Source organism: Larimichthys crocea, chromosome VI (genome assembly GCF_000972845.2).
Source record: "Larimichthys crocea isolate SSNF chromosome VI, L_crocea_2.0, whole genome shotgun sequence".
NCBI classification, from domain to species: Eukaryota; Metazoa; Chordata; class Actinopteri; family Sciaenidae; genus Larimichthys; species Larimichthys crocea.
In genome coordinates this window covers 8,189,921-8,212,883 of record NC_040016.1, presented here as the reverse complement: position 1 = coordinate 8,212,883, position 22,963 = coordinate 8,189,921, and the positions used below count along the sequence as shown (strand labels likewise).

General features: G+C 39.9%; 2 protein-coding genes and 1 non-coding gene across 4 annotated transcripts in view; 2 read left to right on the top strand and 1 right to left on the bottom strand.

Moving 5' to 3' along the window:
* Positions 1-208: 208 nt before the first annotated feature.
* Positions 209-21,777, top strand: ece1 (endothelin converting enzyme 1). Of its 2 annotated transcripts, XM_010735637.3 has the most exons (19): positions 209-362; positions 7,100-7,186; positions 9,264-9,402; positions 11,120-11,332; positions 11,477-11,601; positions 11,742-11,888; positions 12,167-12,232; positions 12,572-12,760; positions 12,882-13,024; positions 13,229-13,343; positions 16,753-16,863; positions 16,958-17,056; positions 17,195-17,272; positions 17,386-17,489; positions 17,811-17,921; positions 18,669-18,736; positions 18,854-19,044; positions 19,613-19,708; positions 20,721-20,897. In XM_010735637.3, the coding sequence occupies exons 2-19, from the start codon at positions 7,100-7,102 to the stop codon at positions 20,895-20,897; spliced, it is 2,259 nt and encodes a 752-aa protein (XP_010733939.2). In that variant the 5' UTR covers positions 209-362. The 2 variants fall into 2 exon arrangements, with proteins under 2 accessions (XP_010733939.2, XP_010733938.2); XM_010735636.3 differs by lacking the exon at positions 209-362 and having other exon boundaries at positions 6,563-7,186; positions 20,721-21,777.
* On the bottom strand, positions 5,561-5,642 carry trnas-cga (transfer RNA serine (anticodon CGA)). Its single transcript has one exon. It is a non-coding gene; the product is annotated as a tRNA-Ser (tRNA).
* Positions 21,778-22,278: 501 nt separating the features above from the next.
* The window catches only part of LOC104922729 (eukaryotic translation initiation factor 4 gamma 3), a 53,209-nt gene continuing 52,524 nt past the window's right edge, over positions 22,279-22,963 (top strand). Inside the window, exon 1 of the mRNA XM_027279432.1 lies at positions 22,279-22,940. Coding sequence (XP_027135233.1) covers positions 22,777-22,940 — 164 coding nt within the window. The 5' untranslated portion in view covers positions 22,279-22,776. The remainder of the gene's footprint in view (positions 22,941-22,963) is intronic.

Genomic DNA, 22,963 nt, shown 5'->3' with positions numbered 1-22,963 from the left:
GGCATGAACCACCAACTGTAGTGAAGGTTGGACACTCCTGTCTACTACTGTCAGGTACTGGACTGCCATAAATGAGCTTTAACAGAAGAAATAAATGAATATTCCGTTAACAAGTAAAAGAAATGCAGTCAAAGACAGGTCTGTTTATTTTTACAGGCATGACAGCTTTAAAGCACACATCCTAGCTGAGTGGTTTTCATGATGATTTCCGGGGTAGCGGCGTGACGGAGACAGCTTCAGTGGGATGTGAACTATCTTGACAGCGAGTCTCTTTGGTCGTTTTAGCTGAGGCTCACTCACTGTCCCCGGTCAGAGAGCACGAGAGTCACGGCAGTGGCGGCGGAGACCATCTGACAGCAGGGGTAAGAGCACTTGTAAACCGTACTCAGATATGCTGTTTAAAGTCAATCTTGTACAGTTCATGTCTTTGAATCGTCTTTCTGAGGAATGACACAACATCACACGTGTTTAATTTTACGCTGGGATTGATTATTGATGATTATTAAAGGCGTGTTTGCACTTGTTGACATCAGACTAGATGTTTTTCTGACTGAATTTCGCATTGAACTAATGCGACTAATGTGTGTGTATATGTTATTACATACTACACAGTATGTAACGTGGCTATATATGGAGTTCAGTGACTTTTTGTAGCTGTGTTGTGTTTTAATCTCCTCCTAAATAATATGCTCTACTGTCATACTTTATAAAAATATGTTGGCAATTTTTTTTTCATGCAACCTCAGGCTATTTCACAAACTTTTCAAAATAACTCTGACGCACACAAGGTTTTCTTTCCCCATTTGAATTTAACAAGTATTTATCAGTGAGTCATGCATTCATCATGAAACTACAACCATCTTAATAATCTTCATATTTTATGATGAATAAATCCTTCACTTGCAACCAAAGCCAAAATTAGTACAGGCACAATTTAGTTAAACACATAACTATGGTTTGTGTGTGTGTGTGTGTGTGTTTTCATTTATGGTCATAGTGGCATAAAATTAATATTTACTTCCACCGTCCAAATGTTAGCTTAGTTTGTAAGGGAGTTCATTTATCTTATGGGGGACTTGTAAGCAACCACAAGGAAGACACCATCAATTAAATATACCCTAACGCAAACAGGATCAGATGTAAAATGTTATCTACTGGTTTTGTTTGTTCAACTAAGCTTGGCCACACAGAAACACATCATCAGGATCATCTTGTCAAAAGGGCGAAGGAGAGGATGCTTGAACAAATAATAATACATTTATGCAGCAAAACTGATGTTACACAGCTCATAAGAGCAGTTAAAGTAGAGTTTTTTTCATGTATCAAAGCCAGTTTATTGCCAAAATGTGGATTGCATCACTTTAAAGTCAACTCCCCGCTATGATACTACTTCTTCTTTATTACACATTGTTTCAACTCATGAAACAGTTAAAATGACATGTTGGCTTGCTTCACTAATAGTACGAGCAAATGCCCGAGTGATTGATTGGTTTAATAAGGTTACACGGCTCAGGATGAGTTGCGCTCAGGGAGCTCGGTTTACTCTGCAGTTATTCATTAACTAGGTGTGATCGCGAATGCGCTTCAGGGCACAACCACAGCAGGAGCTGGTAATCTCCTGTTATCTGTCCTCGAATGAAAACCTCATTGTAAGCAAGCTTTCCATATGCCACTCCTTTAATCATGACCCTATGCTGAAACAAACTAGCCAAACTAGGAGACCTACAAACATACAGTATGGTGACATGTTTTGTTGTACTTTTCTTGTCTGCAGGAGCTGATTGAACATTAAACTTTGTCTGCTCACAGTAGATATCGTGCATGCACGGTGACACAAGACCTGTCTGGGTGATATTTGATCATTGCGCATATGTCAGAGTACCTGAAACGTGGACGGAAGAAGTCTTTTGGCAACTAGGAATTAGAAGAATTTCAGAGTGTGAGGAGAAAAAAAAAAGCAAGAACTTTATTTTATTTGCTTGGCAAAAAAAACACCAAAAGTGTTATGACTCTGGCGAAAACGTCCCGTAGCTGAATTTAACAATCCTACTCTTTTTTTTTCTTTTTTTTTTTGTTAACACTTCATTATCAGGGTGTTTTCTCCAAAGGAAGCATCTCTGTGTTGTGGAAAGAAAGACATTTCCAAAGCTGGCCTGACGTCAGAGGTCAGGAGCTGAAAAGACAGACAACTTTGTCTTATCTGTTGCCTTAAGGCACAAACACAGGGAACTGAACACGAGAGATAAAGAGCTGAAGTGGCTAGCAGATTTATTTATGAACGTCTAGGTGTTGAGTCACCGTCCCGATCTGTTTGTTTGCTGCATTCAATACGTGAGCATACAGTCAACTTATAGCACATAGTGCATGTGCCAGGGGGTCAAGACCTCACATACAAGTCGACAGGGGGACAGTACAACCTCGTACATATTGTAACTGCAACGTGGGCAGCCCTTTAGATGAGATAATGTTGAAGCTGTTTGTACTCTGCTTGTTTAATCTTGTAGCAAGGAGCGTGGTCATGTTTGCATTTGGCATCGTGGTGGTATTCCTGGAATGTTTTCCCAACCTCAGCGTTCGCATTAGGGATTCACAAAAAAAAAAAAAAAAAAAAAAGGGTTAACTGATTGCTTTTACATCCAAAGGGGAAGTTCTGTTCTTCTGCGGCTGTTACCTTATGAGTAATCTCTTGTAGTTATGAGTACGCTATCAGCACAAAACTGAAAAGCAGAAGTCGGATTTCAACTCCAATCATGGAGGTCAAGTGACTTATCACACAGAATACGAGGCTTAGATTGTCACTTAGCTTGTTTTTGGTGTGTAGTCTTTAATTACGGCTCCTCTTGTGGTCTCAAACCACATCTAGACCTAGAATCTGACTGGCTTACCATGGTGGTTGACTGAGCCGCCTTCCTTCAGATGCAAAACGTGTTTACTGCCAGCTTACGTCAAACAGGCCTGTAAATCACCTGGAGTCTCCTTCCTCCTGCTAATGTCTTGTCAGCCTTAGTTTTTTAGTTTTTTTTTATTTTATTCTATAAATTCTCGTCCTGTCCTCGTTTTTCTCCTTCAGAAATAAACCGACACTATAGTCGCTGTCAAACAAACAGCAGCGCCCACTCCCAAACACAAACACGCTCCAGTTATTCTTGGAGGAATGCCCCCCGCGCTACAAATAATCGTCTGGTTTGCAGGATCAGTGACGAATTACTGACGCATGTTTGTGGTTTTACGGCCTCACTCTGGGGCTGTGGCCTTGCATCCTTTCCAAGAATCGTGGGATTCTGACCTCTCGTACTATCAGCTTTTTTTTTTTTTGGAGGGGGGAAGACTTCTTCACACTCAGCACAAACTGTCCAGAACTGACCTTGACACAAAGAATATTATTAACGGCATCTTTTTGTATTTTCTAATGGCTCCCAGTTGCCACCTAGCGTGACTCTGGGCATCAACAGGAACACCTCAGTTTATCTGCTCTGCTTTCCTATCATTGCAGCTTGCTATGGCATGCTGATGACCTCAGATTTGAACTATTTACACATAATTCCTAGTTTCAGGATTATGCTGATCAGGATCTAGAGGTGGCTTATTGAATCAGGTGCAAATAGCTGATATTAGTCACCAAACATCATTACCAGGAAAGGGAAGGCTGTGTCACCAACAAGGGATTCAGCTCAGAGGCTGGAGGAGGGGGGTCAATCTGTGTGGCAACATGTGCAACCACATCTGCACTGACTCCAATGCCAGGAAAGTGTTCAAAAACAGCAAATGTGTGCTGAGGAATGTGTGCGCGACGACAACACAGTTTGTGCCAGTGTATACTGTTATGTGTCACTGATGTGTGATTCAGAACAGACCACATACATACCTTAAATGTGAAATGGATATCCTTTAATCCTTTAATGAACTGTAGGTTAGCCTAAATATCGATGCAGACTAAATGCAGTATGTATGTGTGCAGTGTCAAACATCAATATAACCATTAGGCCCTTTTTTCTCTGAGCTATAGGTCATTTGAAGCCATTTATGTAACTGAAAGTGTCCTAAAAACAATCGTGACCTCTTATTTCTCCCTCTTTTCCCTCTGTATCACTTCAGTCCTCCATCTTTTGTGTCAACAGTCCTTTTTAAAAGCTGATAGTTTGACTTGGCTGGCCTGATGCTGGATTTAACAGAGTTTAAAAACACACAGGAAGTGTTTGGACATTTGTTTAAGTTTATTTCTTTTTAGCATTGAGATAAAGCTAACAGCTTTATCCACTTAGTCATAATTCACAAGAATTTGTACTCCTGGTTTTCCTGGAATTCTCTGGAATTTTTGCGGTAGGAACACACATTATTCTTTGTGGCATGTTTACGTGAAACAAGTGGGAGAACACACATTATTCTTTGTGGCATGTTTACGTGAAACAAGTGGGAGTTAAAATAAATCATGGATCTGCAACTGGATTGTCTCTTGGTCACATTTAGAAGAAAAAAAATCTGTCACTGGTTTTTCTTGTGCTGAGTATGTGTTAACGTGGGACGATGCAAACCAGAGCATGAAGGTAAACGTCACGTTACACGTCTGACGCATGTTTGTTGTGTTATTTCGTGATTAGTCAGGACTTTTGTTGAGCAATCAGTCTGGAGTGAGCTATCAGGCAGACAAACAGCTGAAGTTAATCATTACCCTCTTTGGCACTGTAGGGTAAGGAAATCAGACATGCAAACATGCATCTGTCATGTCTCATGTTTCAGCAATAGGACTTTTGTTTACTAGTGTTATATTAATGTTTTATTTGTTATAACCAAAGGAGTCATTTGTTTGACCATAAATATGATGGCACGGTTGATTTATAGATGAAAAATAAGAGTTTTGTATTGATCAGCTGATCAATTTTAACTATAATTATATTTAACTGTTTATGAAGGTTCTCAGTCGTCCAGGTCATCTTTCTTTGAGAAGAGTTAAATCTGAGGTAGCTGGACTGGAAATCTGAGAAGATGTTCAAGCTCTCATCCAAGAGGCTTATTCAGTTAGACAGTATAAAGAATGGACAGCGTTTTTGTGACATGGCATGTTGGCAGTCCTGCCTCTGCAGCCGCATGGATCATCGCTGGACCTGAGGCTGACTGAATGAAACCTGATTGCTCAAACAAGACAGATGCAATGGTACCCACCTGTCAAAACAGCTACCCTGTTAATTATGCATACCTTTAAGCCTAATATAAGATTTACATTTTGTCTTTTAGCTGACTCTTTCATCCAAAGTGAATAAGTACCGTGACAGTTGTAGAGAGAGATAGAGGTACTCTCTAAAGAGCTGGGTCTTCAGGATGCTCTGGTAGGAACCGGTAGCATGTGGCACCAACAGGAAAAGCTGACAAGCATAGTACATTGGAGAAACGCAAACACAGAAGACATTTGTTGTCAGCAACATTCACTTAGAAGGGGATTCCAAAGACATTCAGTCATTCTTACCAATTTATGATCCTTATTGTGGATTGTCTCAAGTAGTTACAATTGCAATGAGGACAAATGTCAGAAATATTAACCGTTCCCAAGCATTCAAGCTTCAGTCGCTGTGAGCAGGGTTTGAACCTGCGCGGGGAAACCCCATTGGATTTCGAGTCCAACGCCTTAACCACTCGGCCATCACAGCTTTTTCTATGGAAAGTTTAAACCAGCATACAGTTGTCACGAGTGGGTCAACCTCAAATGGCCACTTGAGGCTGGCTACAGAACTCCAAAAGCCCCCATGTTAAAATGTCCACATGTTTACAGCCTAGTACAAAAAAACCTTTTGGTCTCTATAGCTAATTTACACATTCATGACAACTGTACTGAGGATGACTTTTTTTTATAACTCACCTGTTCAAGTTATATTAAGGCTTAAAGTTCTGCCTAATTAACAGTGTGGCTGCTTGGATTGACATGTACTGTAGGTACCATTACAGATGGCTTGTTTGAGGTCTGCTGATGATCCACATCTTTGCCAATTTTTAGGTTAGCTGTGAGGCAGGAGAGGTAGGAATGCTAAAATGGTGGCGTGGTTCACGTACATGCCTCTGTGGCCTAAATGATGGCATCTCGCTGGGATTGATAGGGTTAAATTTATTATTTAGGGGAAACATTTATCTGCATATATATATATCTATATATAATAGATAGAAATGTTTACATTTACTTATTACATTAACATACATTTAGTTTTTTGGATTGAGATAATTGTGTTGTTAGATATATTTATTTTTTTAGATCCCAACTACAGTGTGTGTCATTTAGCGCCTTTTAACTGTACAGTATGCAGTGTCCCTATAATGTAGTAGTGGGCCTGTGGGTGAAGGGTTATAAGGAGAGAAACTGACTGTCATGCCTATCAGGTAACGGTTACCCAGGGCAGCAACTCCAAGCATGTAGTGGGAGGAGGGTAGTTAGTCTAGGCCCCTCCTCTGAGGGCATCCTGTCCTATAGAAAAGACACTGGGTGTGGACTACAACTGTGAGGTTCCCGCCCCAAATCTAAGTGAAACCACACCAGAGAATGCACTCATGCACATACATGCATACACACAATCTCACAATCACTTCCACACACCCAGTCTCAGTCATTTAAGTCAGTGCTCCTTCCTGTTTTTCACTAGTTCCGTCTTCTCGTGCCGTGACTGGGTCGAAGGAGGAAGTCTAGAAAAAAAAGGTTTGCCCAGGAAGAGCCACAACACTTTTAAAAGGAAAGAGAGGACCCACAAGGAGTTCTTGCAAAGACCTTTTGGGTGGAGGTATTTGTTGGTGTTGTGTTTTCCCCTCAGGGGTATCTACCTACACCATGGGGACTGTGAGAGTTGTTGCTGGGGTTGAAGAGAGCAGAGATGTGTTGCTGAAAGGAGGGGACTGACACTCTTTTAAAAGTCAGCTCTGTGTTTAGGAGTGGAAGCGCTCCAACAAGACAAACCAGATACCTCCTGATGGATTTTAGAGGGAAACCCTACCCTGAAAGCTCAGAGACTCCTGAGGAATAGACGTCACAGACAAACGCTCTCTCACACATGAGTGGGAGAGGAGAGGGGCTAGAAGGAATATGGAAGCACTGAGAGAGTCTTTTATGCATTTAACTTTTCAGATGTCAACGTATAAGAGAGCCACGCTGGACGAGGAGGATCTGGTGGATTCCACCAGTGACGACATCTACCCATCATCACCCATGCAGGTAGAAATGCAACACCCTGTGCTATAAATAAACCACTGTCAGTTACCTGTGATTATAAAGTACATATAAAGAATGTACAGACATTTTACGGTTTAACACCCGATGTAAAAATAAAAACAGCTTTGATTGCAGCTAAAAGTCCACAAATGTTGTGTTATCATGGTGCCGTTTTAAAAAGTTTAACTGAAGTATTCAGCCATAAATCCACCTCAAGTCATGAGGAACCAGTTCAAGTACGGCATGAGTTAGCCCAGTTTGTTAATGATTGTATGTCAGATACTACTGGGTTTAATGTTTAGTGTACAATAGTTGTGCTATTATATTATTATATTCAGCATTTTTTCTTGTTGAAACACAGCATGTTTCTCTTGAAGCCTGAATTTCATAAAGCCTCCATAATAAGTTACAGAGGACAACCTGTTAAACAGATGCTTCATGCTGCACTGTGAGGCTTGAAGCTTAATGACTGTGTTATTTTTGTCCGAACCATTTATGATAAACCATCTTTTACACTTTTGTCCATCTGATTTACATGGAATAAAACTGTTGTTTGGTTGTTGTACAGTTTATGGACTCTGAAATTAACCTCCTGCGATCATCGACTACGATCCATAAGTCACTATTTAAGTTCCATTCAAGAGTTGCCTTACTGTAAGACCTCGATAACCTCAGTTTGTTAAGCTTTATTTATTCAAAGATCAGGAACTCTTTGACAAATAATAAGTGTAATGTAACGTGACAAAAAGACAATTAAATTACACAAAGCCCGTTATCACACGCTAATTAAATCCTAAATCCTTTGTGAAAGCTTTATTTATGAGGATAATGAGGATATATGACTGAAATCTTGTCTGATAAATCTGAGATTGGAATCTCTGTGTGAAAGAACATACGGTACACATCTGTATCACATCTTGCGTAATTCATCCAAGTAGTTTTACATAATTCATACATGCCAGTGTTTGGACTTGTGTACATACATACCTTTTACTTGTGGTTTTAAACAGCATTGCTAAATGGAAAAAAAATCTTTATTTATGGTTTAAGCATTCTTTTAGAAATAGTCTGATCCCTTTTCTTCTACATCTGAACCTCAGAACAGGGAGCTTCTTCAGTGCAGTCATTCCTCAGATACTTTATTTGGCCAGAAGTATACCTGAAGAGCCCAAACAGAGTGCTCGAATTCAAGACTTTGACTTAAGTGTCATTTATCTGTGGTTTTCTGGGTAACTAAATGTGGTTTCAAGAGACTGCAATAAACTGCAGATAGAAAGAGCACAGGCTTGGCAGTGGGATTTTCTCTCAATTACACTCAGTTAAGGTCCAAACCAACCCAACACACTGAGCTCATGGGATTAAGAAACCACTGTGGCTTTGGCATTTGATTTGGTCACACTAAGTTTGACTCTTGAACTCCCATTCAAGATAATAGCAGTAAATCGGACCCTTATATACACTTCAGCGGTAATTGACTTCCACAGGATATATGTGAGGTCCAAGTTTTGGCATTTATTTACAGCTGGGGTACGCAAAGACTGGCCAGAGTGCTAAGTGTGTCCTGTGAAAGATTTGTGAGTGACCCTTGGAATGATTCCCGTAGAAAATAAATTCCCCTGGCAGCCTTAACTAAAGCAACATTCAAGAGAAAAAGGGTGAGACCAGGGTGTGCGGTTTTAAGAGCCACTGCCTTAATGTTCAATCACTGACCCCAAAGTGTGTTCTACAGGATCATTGTGTCTCTTTCGCAATCTGGGTCAAATGGAAAGTAACCTTTACAAGCTCATGTTAAAGTAGAAGAGAGGGGAAAATAGAATAATGCGTAACCTTTTCTGTGTAGGAGGATTGAAAGCGGTGTAATAGAGAAGCCATTGTTCTTTAAAAGCAAACCTGTCATCAAATCCCTGAGATGGTGTTGACAGTATTTTCCACACTGTTTTAGAGCAGCAAAATAACATTAGTAAGAGTGTGTTTATGTGTCCTAAAGCTGTCGTTTTTATGTCTTAAAGTATTATATTTGACTTAGTAAATTAAATAAAGCATTTTAAAGGTTTTATTGTGTCCATGTGTGTGTGTGTAGGTGACTCTTCTACATGGCCGAGGTCCCACATGTTGGCCAGACAGGACGCAGAGAGAGAGGAGGCTGCTGTTTTTACTGTGCATCGTGTCCGTGGGACTGTTTATATCTCTCATCACAACTGGGGTCTTCTACAAACAGAGTGAGTTCAAATTTCTATTTTAACTCGATGGGAGACATAGACTGAAAAGAAACACCTGCAGCCTCTGGGAGACGAGACTTTATTGTTTTTATTCTCAAGCCTTTTTTTTTTATGTGAAGTTAAATCTAAAACAAACCTGTCAAATTCAACACACATGCAGAGAGGAGAAAGGCTTAAAGGAATAGTTCAAACAATTAGAGAAAATATGCCTTTTTTGCTCAGAGTTTTATGAGAAGATCCATACCTATCATGCCCATGTCTATCCATTACCGTAAAAATGGGGTTATCCAGCAACTGCTTATCTTAGCTTGGAATGAATACCCAAATTTTTTGCTACTGTTGACAGTCTTCATGCAAATCTAAGCTACCCTGGCTGCTGGCTCCAGCTACACCTTTAGTGAGAGTGGTATCAATCTTCTCACCTAACTCTCAGCAAGAAAGTGAGTAAGCATATTTGCTAAATGTCAGACTGTTTCTAATAATAAACAAAGCTCTGGTGTGTCTCTAAAACTACTGAATGCAAGGTATAAAAAAAGAAGTTTATCAATCACTTGTCTTATCTTGTCTCAAGATGAAGCAGAAGATTCCCCAGTATAGTATGATGATTATCAATTCTTGTGACTATCTTTAGAAAAAAGGTGAAAGTTGTTTTCCAGTTGTTGAGAATCTGTTTTTTTTTATAGCTAATATCAATCCCATTATTAAAGGTCACTGTGTATGACAGGAAGTCATAAAGTGTGCAGGTTAGAAAACCCCTGAGTTGCGTGCTGCCTTCCTACACTTGAACTCTCACGCCTCTTCCACCCAAGTGAAAAACTACAGGGCTTTAATAGACTATATGCGGTTATTTTTGTTTAAACCAAAGCCCCACCTTCAGCTAAGCTGCCTAAAAACAACTCCAAATCTCTCCCTTGAGCGCGGTTCATTATGGAAAGAGGGCTTCCGGATTTACCATCACATCCAGGCGGCGTCTCATCTGTGTTGGTTTCCTCGAATTCACGATGGGAAACTTAATGCCACTTCCTCCTATTCAGAACTGCATGTCAGATCACACTTTGAAATAATAAAAAAAGGAACGAGGATGAATTCTCCATGGGGCACTAACCTCATCGCTGCTCGTAACTTTGGCTCCATCTCTGTTTAATACCTTATATGGGTAGGTGGTGAAAGTCTTTACTGTAAGTATTAGAGGTGGAATTGTGCTAGCACTTATACTTCTCTTTAGCTTTGGAGAGCGCTTCCCATGAAACAGCTTTTATGGTTAGACACAGAGCTGCCCGCTGATCACTTCTGTTTACACATATGAACGCACATTCTCAGGAAGAAGTAGCTGACGAGCAGGCTAATTAAATACCCTTTGAATGGAAAATGACTGAAATTAGTGTTAAAACATCAAGATGAAGTCATCCAGGATCCACAACCTTCATCAGATAATTACACAATGAGTTAGAAAATAGAGAAATCTGCCGTCACATTTCAGCTAATTATTTATAAAGTTTTTTTACAAGGAGAAATATTCCCTTCAGGTTGTATATCTTGGCTGTTGCCTCTTATAAAATAATAATTTCCAGATGGTCTGTAGATCCACGTGTATTTGAATGTCCTGCCAAATATTTTCAGATAATCCACTCTGATACCAGGAGACAGTGTTTGCTGTATTTGAGGGCCGATGGAGAACTTTCTATGAATTAAACATTTTTTAACCATCTTCCTGCAGCTCACCCCGGGTTGTGCCTAACAGAGCCATGCATTAATGTGGCCAGTTCAGTCATGGAATCCCTCGACCGATCCGTAGACCCCTGCCATGATTTCTACAACTTTGCCTGCGGGGGTTGGGTGAAGAATAACCCCCTCCCTGAGGGCAAGTCCCGCTGGGGACCATTCAGCAACCTGTGGGAGCACAACATGCTGGCAATGAAGCATTTATTAGGTAAGGGCTCTTGTTTGAGTTCAGTGTCCTTAGATGCCTTTGCCCTGGGCAAAGGTGTAATGTGTCTTTTTCCAGCTCCATTTTCCAGAGCTAGCCGGCTTGTTTTTCATTCACGTAATTTGTTCTTTTATCTGTACTGGGCAGAAAACACAACGATGAAAGGTCTAAGTAAGGCTGAGGAAAAGGCTCAGCGATATTATCAGGCCTGCATGAACGAGGCCAAAATTGACAAATTAGGGGCTAAGCCACTACAGGAACTAATCAGCCAGGTATGTTTATTTCCGGTAAAAGAAAATGTCACACAACACAACAACACATTCATCATTTAAATCCCTTCTCTTTATTTCTACTAAAACAACCAATTTCCTTGCTGTGTCTGAGTGTCTACCTAAACATCTGTCTGTTTCAGATAGGAGGATGGGCCCTGACTGAACCCTGGGACAAGGACAACTTCCAGGAAGTTTTGCGTATGGTTTCGGCCAGTTATCGCACCTCGCCTTTCTTCACAGTTTTTGTCAGCACTGACTCCAGAAACTCCAGCAGTAACATCATCCAGGTGAGACAACCACAAATTTACAGATAAGCATATATGTTCTCTGCTTATATTATTGGGACAGGCCACTCATTGTTACAGTGTTCTTAGTTTTACACGTCGACATGAGAGTTCCTTTGTAAAGTGCCATGGGGCCGTGACAGCTGGAACTGATAGTATCTTTGAAGAGCTTCTGCTTTGAGCCTGCATGCTGGCAACACAGGAATGAAAACAAAAGGTTGTTTGTGAGTGTTGAGATGGAGGGTGAACTGGAAGTCATGGGATGTTTGTTTTGACTCCAGGTGGATCAGTCCAGCCTGGGACTACCTTCACGGGATTACTACCTCAACAAAACAGCAAATGAAAAGGTACCGTGGGCGAATCGTTTACAGCATCTCATTTCACAGCGGTCGAGTACAGACTCTTAACATTGAACAGTAGAAAGTAAATGATGGTAAAGCTCAAGTCAGGTCATCACGTTCTGAAACTTGAGAAAATACCAGACTTAATGTAGATTTTTGCAAATAAAGTAAACAAGAAAACAGAGAAATATTTCAGCCTGAGCTGAAATACTCTGCATTAGTAGCTTGTATTTACATAGTTTAGGATTACTCCCCTAATTGAATTTCATCAAACATACACACACCCTTTGTTTCCCTAACCACCCCCACCTCTAACTCAACATGCTGCCTACTTGGACTTTGCAGTATCTGACGGCATACCTCGACTTCCTGGTGGAGTTAGGGGTACTCCTGGGTGGCTCCAAGGAGACGTCTCAGGCGCTGATGCAGGAGATTGTGGACTTTGAAACCACTCTGGCTAACATCACTGTCCCCCAGGAGGAGAGGAGAGATGAGGAGCTTATCTACCATAAAATGGAGGCCAAGGATCTGAAAGTAAGTGTCTCCTGGACTTTTTCTGTGATGTGTACCATGCAGTATCTTCAGGATGTCTTTTTTTTTTTCAAAAAGTCTCAGTGTTTGTTCATGTGTGTGTGTTTTATCTGTGTCTTTGCAGACTCTGGTTCCTGCAGTTGAGTGGATACCATATCTCACAGAAGTGTTTGCGCCTGTGCCACTCAACGACACAGAGCCAGTGGTTGTTTATGCCAAAGAATACCTCCAGAAAGTTTCCGACCTCATAATTAAAACAAATAAAAGGTTAGACAGACTTAATACTTTTTTCCATTTTATGTTAGATTGTGTTTTGCCATGTATGTTTATATGGTAAAATAAAAAAAGTAGGAGGTTCACTTTAAACGTATTTCCACTGTTTACATTATATATACGTGCTTAAAGCGGCACAAAAGTAAGCATTCAGACAGCAAGGGGAGCAAAACAATGAATTTCATCTCTTCTTTCCAGCCTACTCAACAACTATATGATTATGAAGGTGGTGAGAAAGATGGTGTCCATTTTGGACCAAAGATTTCAGGATGCCGAGCAGCGCTTCCTCGAGGTCATGTACGGAACCAAGAAGGTGAGAGATGAAATTTAGACTGCTATTATCCAGTGTGACACAGATTTAAACACAGATGTTTGGATTAAGGAGAATGGTGTACTTCTCATCTAAATAATGTATTTTTAGCATGTTTGTGAACTGAGAACAATTATGTAAGTTACCGTTTTGTCAATGTCGGACTGCTTTTAAACAATTAAATGTTTATTTGAAATGTCCCAGACATAGAGAAACTAAGAAAATCTTGTAAATGTTTTAAAGTGCTATCAGTCTGGGCGTATGTGGACTTTTTAAAGGGCCAGTGTGTACTGGCAGAGGAAATGTCCCCAAGCCAAGCAGCCAGGTTTAGAGGGCTTTGCACTTGACCTATTGTTCCTTTGTGCAGCAGTTGGCCGATGATTCATTTGTAATGAATGCAGAAAAATGGGAATTGGCACCAAACTGAATTTTTCACATTGTTATAACAAGAATTTACAAGGACTGTAAATTATCAGTCACTATCAATATGATTTCCTAAAACTTCTTGGATGAAAAAATACAAAAAGAAAACTTGGTTTCCTTAAATTGGGTAAGAGGTTAAAAAGAGAATTTAGCTAAACACTGCGGCATTTCTGCTGGAGAAGCCCGATTTCTTGGCACAGTGTTAATGTTTATATATATGACAAAGACTCAGCACAAGAAGGGAAACATCAGTACATGTAGCTGTTCTGCCCCTGTGTCCAAAAAAAACAACATCCCAGCTAAAACTGAAATAAACCAGTTTAAATAAGTTGGCTCTTTGTGAAATGCAGACAAGTGCTTAAAGATGCTTCAAACAAAAAATAAAAATAAGAAAGCACTTTTTAAATTGCATAATTAAATGTACCACAGTTTTGATTCAAAAATATTATATTAGGTAAAGCTGAAATCCAATTACTGAAACTTTATGGTTAAGTATTTACTAGGATTTTCTGCCTTAACATGAGTTTTCTTTTTCATGTATTTTTGCATCTAAACATAGTGAGCTGGTTAATAGTGAGGCTAAAGGGTCAGTTCAACCAATGTACAAAATAAAGTTTTCTCACTTATTTACTTATCTTGTCATGCACATAGTTCTGGCATTTCATGCCCAGGTTTTCAGTCTGACCTCTGAAATTTTGGAAACAATGGAGGTCTGGTGTTCAAGACTTTGAATAGTTACATTTAAACAATTCAAACAGTGGCATATCTATTCCTTGATAGATATGCCCAATTGACCTGATTACTCTTGATGATTAAGAACTACTGTCTACCAAATAAACAATTCCAATTATTTACAGCGAGGTTTGTGGATTATCCAGAGTGACTGGGGCGTTGTTTCTGGACAGAAACAAGTTGCTAAGCTCCTTTGTATTGGATTGCAAGCAGAAATCCAGAATTAATCAAAGCACAATAATCCGCATGGCTGGATGCCACTACAATATGTAAAAATGAGAATATGTTTACTTTAATTAGACACATAGTTGACGATATTTAGACTTTGATGAGGCAGCAAATTGTACTTCCTTCTCCGTGAAGAACTGTTTGACAGTCAAGGCTCCGGTGACCCCCCAGACCTTCCAGACAAGATCCTGTTCCCTCGGCCTTGTTTTCAATTAGGGTCATGCTGTAACAACAAACCCACAACTTTCTATGTGTCTCTTTGTGTAACAGTTTTTTGTGGGAGTGCAGCTGTGTCTCTTTTTCCATCTGTGCACAGATTTACAACTTGCTCAGAACTCTACTCATTTCCTCTCTCCGACCTTGCTTCCTCTTTATCTTCGTATACATGCAGCTGCATTTGTCCTTGTCCTTCCTTGCACCTGATAATAACTTTATCATATTGGGTGTGTTTTTACCCACAGTGAGTAAATTAGCTGTTTTAGTGTGAGGTATGATTTTAAACTTAAGATATAAAATCATCTTATAAAGATTAAAAAGGTTAAAAATACATGCACTTCTCTATTGTGTGTTTATATTTGTGTAATCTTTGTATAAGTAGAAACAGGATTCAGCAATTTGCAAAGAAATGATTAAAATTGTGGCCACAAACTCATTTTTGATCATAAAAATGTCATTAATTGAAGGAAACTTTCTATGTTTTCCACAATTAGAATATATTTTGTCAAAATTTTCTAGGTTTAAAACATTGATTTTTAACAAATACACAAAATATGAAAACATATCACCACACAAATAACAAATGACATGTTATTCTAGGCATATTGAGTAGTTCAGCACCTAGTGAATCTACCCTTTACAAATAAGGATATCAACGGAGGAGTGGGGAGGAACAGGAGAAGGACCCAAATGCAGGCAGGTGTGCATCATCAAAAACTAATTTCAATAACTAAAAAGCGGCTGGGAAAAAACAGGCAAAAAACAAACAAAAGACTGAAAGAAATAGGCAAATAATCCAGAAGCATAAGAAACAGAAACAGGGCCAGATACTCACAGATACCACAAACACATGAACACAAGAAACCAAGAAACAACATGAACCCATGAACCATGAACGATCAGGGGCAGATGCAAAATCAAAAAGGGCAGGAAACAAGACAGGAAGTAGAAGATAAGACAGACAGTGGAACTACAAAAATAAACAAAATAAAACAAGAAACACAAACAAACTCAAAACTATGACAAAGTATACTGTTTGTGCCCTACCATATTCATTTACATTTTGCCGGCTTGCTTGCATTCCTTCAGCTTTGAGTGTAAATAGGCTGAGAAACCGCATGTTGAGTGTCCAACAGTTGCTATTTTGTTTAAAAAAAAAAACAAACTCCACCTCTCAGTCCTTTAGAGAGAACACTGTCGCTCAGGTCACAGAGAGATAATGGCTTAGCTTCCATGACACTGAGCTCATGATGATCACTATTTTCTGTAATTTTCTGTTTGTGTTGATTTGCTTTGTTCGATAAATCCTCTGCATAACGAGTCCTTTGGCTTTCTCAGTGTTCTACTTTAATGAAGTCTATTTAAAGAAAGGAAATAATAAAGATTTATGAGTTTATAAGCGGCAGTTAAAATACATGTTTTATGTTTTAGGGAGAAATCCATTTGTCAATTTTATATATTCTACATGTTCATCCTATTCAGATTAATGGTGGGTGGCACTTATTCCAGCATGCACTGGTCGAGAAGCAGAAATCACCAAAATATCACTGGGCTTTGCAGGGGCATTGTTAGTATATTATAGACTGTTTCACTATCACTATCAGTTCTCTCAATTCCTACACTTGTAGCCCAGAGATAAATAGTGGAAGTCCTCCCACGCACTGTGAGGTTAGTCAGATTGATTCTGTAAATGTAGGAAGTGACTACTTGAGTAAGGCGATATATGGGTAGAACGACAATATTGGTGATGTAAAAGTGAGTGACCATGCATTTCCCCTTAATATGTCTTGGTGTGTTTGTTTTAACGTTGCAGAGCTGCACCCCACGCTGGAAGCTGTGTGTCAGCGACACAGACAGCGCCCTGGGCTTTGCTCTCGGGGCCATGTTTGTCAAAGCCACCTTTACCGAGGACAGCAAGGCCATTGTAAGCACTTCAAAGTCCTTTTCCTCACAATAACTGCTCCTACTGTGTGTGGGGTGATGTGCTCCTGACTGTCTCTGACTCTGCTGTGCTTCAGGCTGAGGATATGGTCGCAGAAATTAAATGGGCATTTGAGGACAGCCTGAAGTATGTGAGCTGGATGGACTCAGAGACAAAAAAAGCAGCAAAAGAAAAGGTGGGAGAAAGATGTTGTTGATCTGACCCCCCCTCCCACTGCTGCTTTAGGGAAACATCTGAAATGAACTGAGAAATACAGCACTGCCACCTGGTGTGAAAATATGTCTTTTACAGTTTTTTATTTTATTTGTCACAGGCAGATGCAATATACAACATGGTCGGATATCCAGAATTCATTATGAACACCACAAAGCTGGACAAAGTGTTCAATGATGTAGGTAAAGGTGACTTTATGTCACTTTTGTTTATTTATCACGTCTCATTGTTTCTCACCAAAACACTGAGTTTCATTTTTCTCTCGCTTCTTATTGCTTTTTTCTCTTTTAGTTCGAGGTGGTGTCAGACTTTTACTTCCAAAACGTTATGCAGTACTACAACTTCTCAGCCAGAGTGACTGCAGACCAGCTGAGGAAAACTCCCAACAGAAACCAGTGAGTTGCTCCCTCGTTACTCCCCTCACCCCCCACCACCCCGCTTGCCATAGAGGCAGTTGCACGCTCCGACGGGGACACATTCCCATTATACTGACTCAGCAGAATACTGCTGCCATCCACAAATGTTCCCAGGCAACCAGCCTTTCTCTGCTGAAATGATCCTTGTCTCTAATTAGGCACGGGTAGGGGGGGCAGATCCTTCCAAACTGATCTGCAGTCAGCCTGGCACAGCAGAGACGGAGCAGAATTGAAGTTCTGCGTTTGTTGTGACTTTGGTGTCAGCCTCACATAGTGACTATGTGTTCCTTGTTTTTGCAGGTGGAGCATGACCCCTCCAACCGTGAATGCATATTACAACCCGACCAAGAATGAGATGGTTCTGCCTGCAGGAATTCTTCAGGCTCCATTCTATAGACGTTCGTGGCCTAAGTAGGTCTTCTGTGTTGTATGTCTTCAGGTTTACTCATGTTTGATGGATCTTAATAGAGTAGGAAATTAAATATGACCAGAGTGGAAAGGTATTAAAAGACAAAGCAAGTATTTAACAGTACAGGGAGTAACATTACACCTATGAAGCAAATCTGAGATGCGAGCAGCTGAGCATGAAGTCACCGCAAATGACAGAGAATTTTTATCACACATAACCTCGCGTAAAACCACAAACCGCCACTTACACTTCAGCTTTTATACAGATTAAACAAACCACATATAACAAGTTGATACTGTAGGTAGATTTTGTTGTTGTTTTCACCCAGTTTCCAGTTTTTGTGCTAAGCTACACACAGGTTTTATTTACTTCTAATATTTAATTGTATTGTTTTATTTATTTTATTGTTGCATTTTTATCTTTATTTTGGTTTCAATTTTTATGCAACTGTTCTTAAATTGTGATTTTATGCAACTGCTCTGTTGCCTAAAGAACTGTTTGCTGTTGTCTATTTCTTTCTTTATTCTGCTCTGTAAAGCACTTTGGGCTGCATTTCTGCATGAAAGGTGCTATATAAATAAATAAAGTTGAGTTGAGTTGAGTTGAGGTGTGAAAGTGGTATCAATCTTCTCATGTTTTTCCCAAAAAGTGTTGCTTTAACCAACCCGTGGGCCATAAACACAAATGTTAAAAGGCTATTATCAGGTATGTTAGTTTCTCAATGTAATGTATCTCTTGTTGTTTTTCAGAGCTCTTAACTTTGGTGGAATTGGAGTAGTCATGGGACACGAACTGACTCACGCTTTTGATGACCAAGGTTTGTAAAAGTTTTTCTATTTTAAACAGTTTTCCACATATCAGTGGATGTGGATGATTCTTTTGAAATATCTTGAAGCATTAGAATATGAGAATATTTCACCATTTTTATTCAAAGGGAGGGAATACGATAAGGATGGAAACCTGCGTTCCTGGTGGAAGAACTCTTCCGTGGAGGCGTTTAAGAAGCAGACCCAGTGCATGGTGGAGCAGTATGGAAATTACAGCATTAACAAGGAGCCTCTGAATGGAAGACACACCCTGGGAGAGAACATCGCTGACAATGGTGGACTCAAGGCCGCCTACAAGGTCTGATAGGAAGCATAAGTGAACCTTGAATATTTTTTGTGAGGGGAAGCAGCTTTCTGTCACTGCAGTTAAACAAGCATGCATGGTACAAGGGAGCATTTAGATTATTATGGAAAGTTCAGACCACTTCTGTTATGTTTCCTACAGCAACATTGTCAGACTGCATGTTTACAAGGTCAGAAAACTATCACAGAGATCTGAAATTAATCCCCTGCATTACTTTATTTGTCGAGGCTGCTGTGGGTCACATCCATTAATCTGTATTGGAAAAAGCAGGTTGTCTAGTTTACAGTGAAGCCTGGTAATGCAACAGGTGGTTATGAGTGGCCTTGTCAGCCTCTGGTTACTTCTTCGCATGCACACATTCTTTCCATATAACGAAAGGTCATATGTTATGAAGTGGATGAGGAAATCATATGGAGGTAAAAGCAATCCACAGTACATTGTAGATGAAAATGTAGAGGAAACTAACAATGTGGAAGACATGAAGTGGATATTCTCTTTACTTAATACTGTACACCTTTGCTGCAAATGCATGTGTGTAACATGATCATTTGTTGCTTTGAAGGCTTACGTGAACTGGATCAAAAAGAACGGTGAGGAGGCTACGCTGCCTGCGTTGGGAATGACAAACCATCAGCTGTTTTTTGTAGGATTTGCTCAGGTTTGTATCACTTCTTCACACTTGATAATACTGACTACATACTAATACTGCTGCTGCTCTTATTGTATTTCTTAAAAGTCCCTCCCAGACATGTTTTAGACATATGGAAATATTCTGCTTTAAAGAATAATTTGTGTCCGATTCAGTTTTCCACAAATATTCTCAAAATGTTGTCTACACCCTACGCCTTGTGGAAAAAATCTATAATCAGTGAATATGCACACAAGATCTCCTACTTCACTGAAAGTCCCTTCTCAGTATACAGTATGTGTGCTGGAAGCTTCAAGTTTCCACATCACTCTTGTGTAAGTTGCATAATGAACTGTGATTGGCTCCGAACTCGATCCGGCTCAAACATTGACGTGTTGAACTCAGATTCAAGGTGATCGCATGCAGAGAAACTTTCCACCTTCGGTGGATGAACCTGAAAACAGCACATACATTATTCACAGTCAAGTAGCAAGAAGGGGAAAAAATGTTTTTGACTGGAGGGAAACTTTGAAATAAATATTAGAATAAAAAATGTAAAAAAAAATAAATGTACTCTAGACAGAAATAAGTTACCTGAAAAGTTTCAAAGAGCAGCAATAACAAGAAAAACGTTGATGAATTCAGGCCAACCTCTGAAATCTCGCCATAATTCTTCATTCACTTACAAAAAAACACACTAATATGGCTTTAAGTTTAGACAGGTTTATTTCATATTATGGATAAAGGTGAATCGAGATGAAAGGGATGAGGGATGAAGGGTAGGTCGGTGGAGGATAGGGGATGGAGGGAGGAGAAATCTGGGTCATTGATAAGAGATTCTGAGTGAGAGAAAGAAAAGAAAAGGTGGTTTGTGTGAGAGGGCTGTGTAAACAGACTCAAAGAGGGAGTGAACAGATAAGGTATGCTTCAGTACTTGAGATGTGGAAATGGGAGTTCAAGCTGCGGTCCTTGTTCCTGAACCCAGTTATAAAACTACATAAACATTTCTTCTTCCTTCTTCTATCATTTATTATCCCTGCAGGTATGGTGCTCTGTCAGGACACCGGAAAGCTCACATGAGGGCGTAATCACAGATCCTCACAGCCCGTCAAGATTTAGAGTCATCGGCACCATCTCCAACTCGCATGAATTCTCAAAGCACTTTGGCTGCAAAGCAGACAGCGCCATGAACCCTAAACATAAGTGTGAGCTTTGGTGATGCCTCATTGCTGGGAGCTGTGCGTCAGCACAGAGTGAAACAGACGTTGGGGAAAATAGCTTGAGATACTGACAAAGTCTCTCTGGACGGGAAACTCAAAAACCACTGAAACTCCCACTGCCTAGCCACTGAATGCTTATCAGGCTCCTTATCAGGACAAATGGGGCTGCCATGAAAAGGGAGGATAGCAATCTTCAGTGCTTCTCCACAAAGACTGCTGGTTTAGCAAGACAAGCGTTCCCTAACTTCTGAAGTTAAATGTAGCTATAAATGCGCTTTTTCACACACTGGAAACCCAACAAATGGTTACAAACATGGGGGGAGGGGTGGGGGGGCGCACACTCTCAAATTTTGTAAACTGCTTCATTGTCACATAAAGTGATGTTTCTTTTTTTTTCTTGTAACTTTTTACTGTGGTTGGATCTGCTCCAGTTTGCTTAAATTGTATTTTATTTATGGTCACAAAAGTTTATATGTGAGCCATCGACCTGCAAGATTTTTAATCTGATGAAAAATTGTGTCATAAAGACAGTTTTGAAGCTGTTAAGAATTGGTATAGATATATTTTAATACTTCTTTGTATTTGAAAAATAATGTTGAAACTGTTACATCGTATAGAGATAATAATGTGAAATGTATGTTTAAAAACAAAGACGAGGTGTCCCTATAGGAATGTTCCATTGTTGGCATTTCATTTCATTAATGGAAGACCAATACAAATCAGAAACATAATGAAGGAATGAATAAATTCGCAGAAAAATTGTATATTTTTCCATTCAGAACTTGGTCATATAGACTAAGCCATGATGTGCCATACCTATTTTTGTGAGTAAGAGTTTGTCACAAATTATTTTGTATAGTAAAATCTGTCTTAAAACAAGTTTGTCTCATGTTCTCAAAAATTATTTACACAATTACACACACACACCCTTATGTTGCACGATATATCTGACTACATCAATATAGATTTACATGATTTAACCAATCCCTGTAAATCTAGTGGAAAAGTATGTCGCAGATGCGAAGCAGCTAAAATAACGTAAGGTGGCGCTACTTCCATATAAAACCGCATTATAGTCCTGCTGGTGGCAGAGTATGGGCCATGAACTATAGTGTAAATATCTGAATACTGGATAAAAGGATTTAAGGCCACGCAGAAAGGTAAATAAGTAGAAACATTTGTGCAACTTTATGCAGTTAAGAATGATTTGTTTCTATTGTTTTGCTTCTTAACATGCTAATTAATTAAATGTTCTTATTTTGCATTAATCTAATTAACTAAGTTGTTTTTTAAAGTACATAATTTTAAAAAAAAAAAAGAAAGAAAAAAGTTTAAAAATCAGTGTTTCAGGCTCAGGGGAACATGAGCCACACATTGTATTCGTGTGGTTGGATAGTAGGTTAGTTGATTAGCCGAACGAATCCGTAACTGGCCGAGAATTGCCGAATCATCTGTCCTGCCCGGACTGCTGGAAGCGGCCGCAACGCCATGTTGGCGAAGTCTCTCATCTCTGTGAGAAAAAAAATGATAGAAAACATACTTGTCGAGAAGAAAAGGTGAATCGCCGAGGGAGGTTGAAGATCGTGGCGATTATTTATTTTGAAAGAAACGAACCGAGCCGGATCCGCAGAGGTTCCGGACGGGCGAGGGAGGCTAAACCTCCCACCGTCCCCATGAATAGCACCGCTGATCCGAACAGCGACTTTCCATGAAAAAAAAAGACATTTGTGTTGCTATTCGAGCTTCGTTATCCCAGTTCGTTAAAGGGATCTGGGGCCTGCTTCAAGAATCTGCTACGCTTGCTCTATGCATGCAAGCTAGGCGTTGTTTGTATCAGTATTTATTAAGGTATTGTTTTTATTTGTTGATTTTTTTGCGATGAGTTTGCCACCGAAAGTGGTCCCCAAACCCGCCGCTGTCGCAGTTAGCGGACCTGGAAGTGGACCCTCTCCGTCGAGCCAACTGCGGGCTACCCTGACCTCCGTGTCTCTGCCGCCGGGAGCCCCGACAGCTCCTCAGCCTGGCGCTGTACCACCACCTCAGTATCCTTTGACTTGGGTAACAC

Coding starts and splice junctions, on each gene's coding strand:
- ece1 (XM_010735636.3), top strand. CDS start 7,058: ATGGAAGCACTGAGAGAGTCTTTTATGCATTTAACTTTTCAGATGTCA. Junction 16,864..16,957: donor CCGAGGACAGCAAGGCCATT/GTAAGCACTTCA, acceptor GCTGTGCTTCAG/GCTGAGGATATGGTCGCAGA. Junction 17,057..17,194: donor AAAAAGCAGCAAAAGAAAAG/GTGGGAGAAAGA, acceptor TATTTGTCACAG/GCAGATGCAATATACAACAT.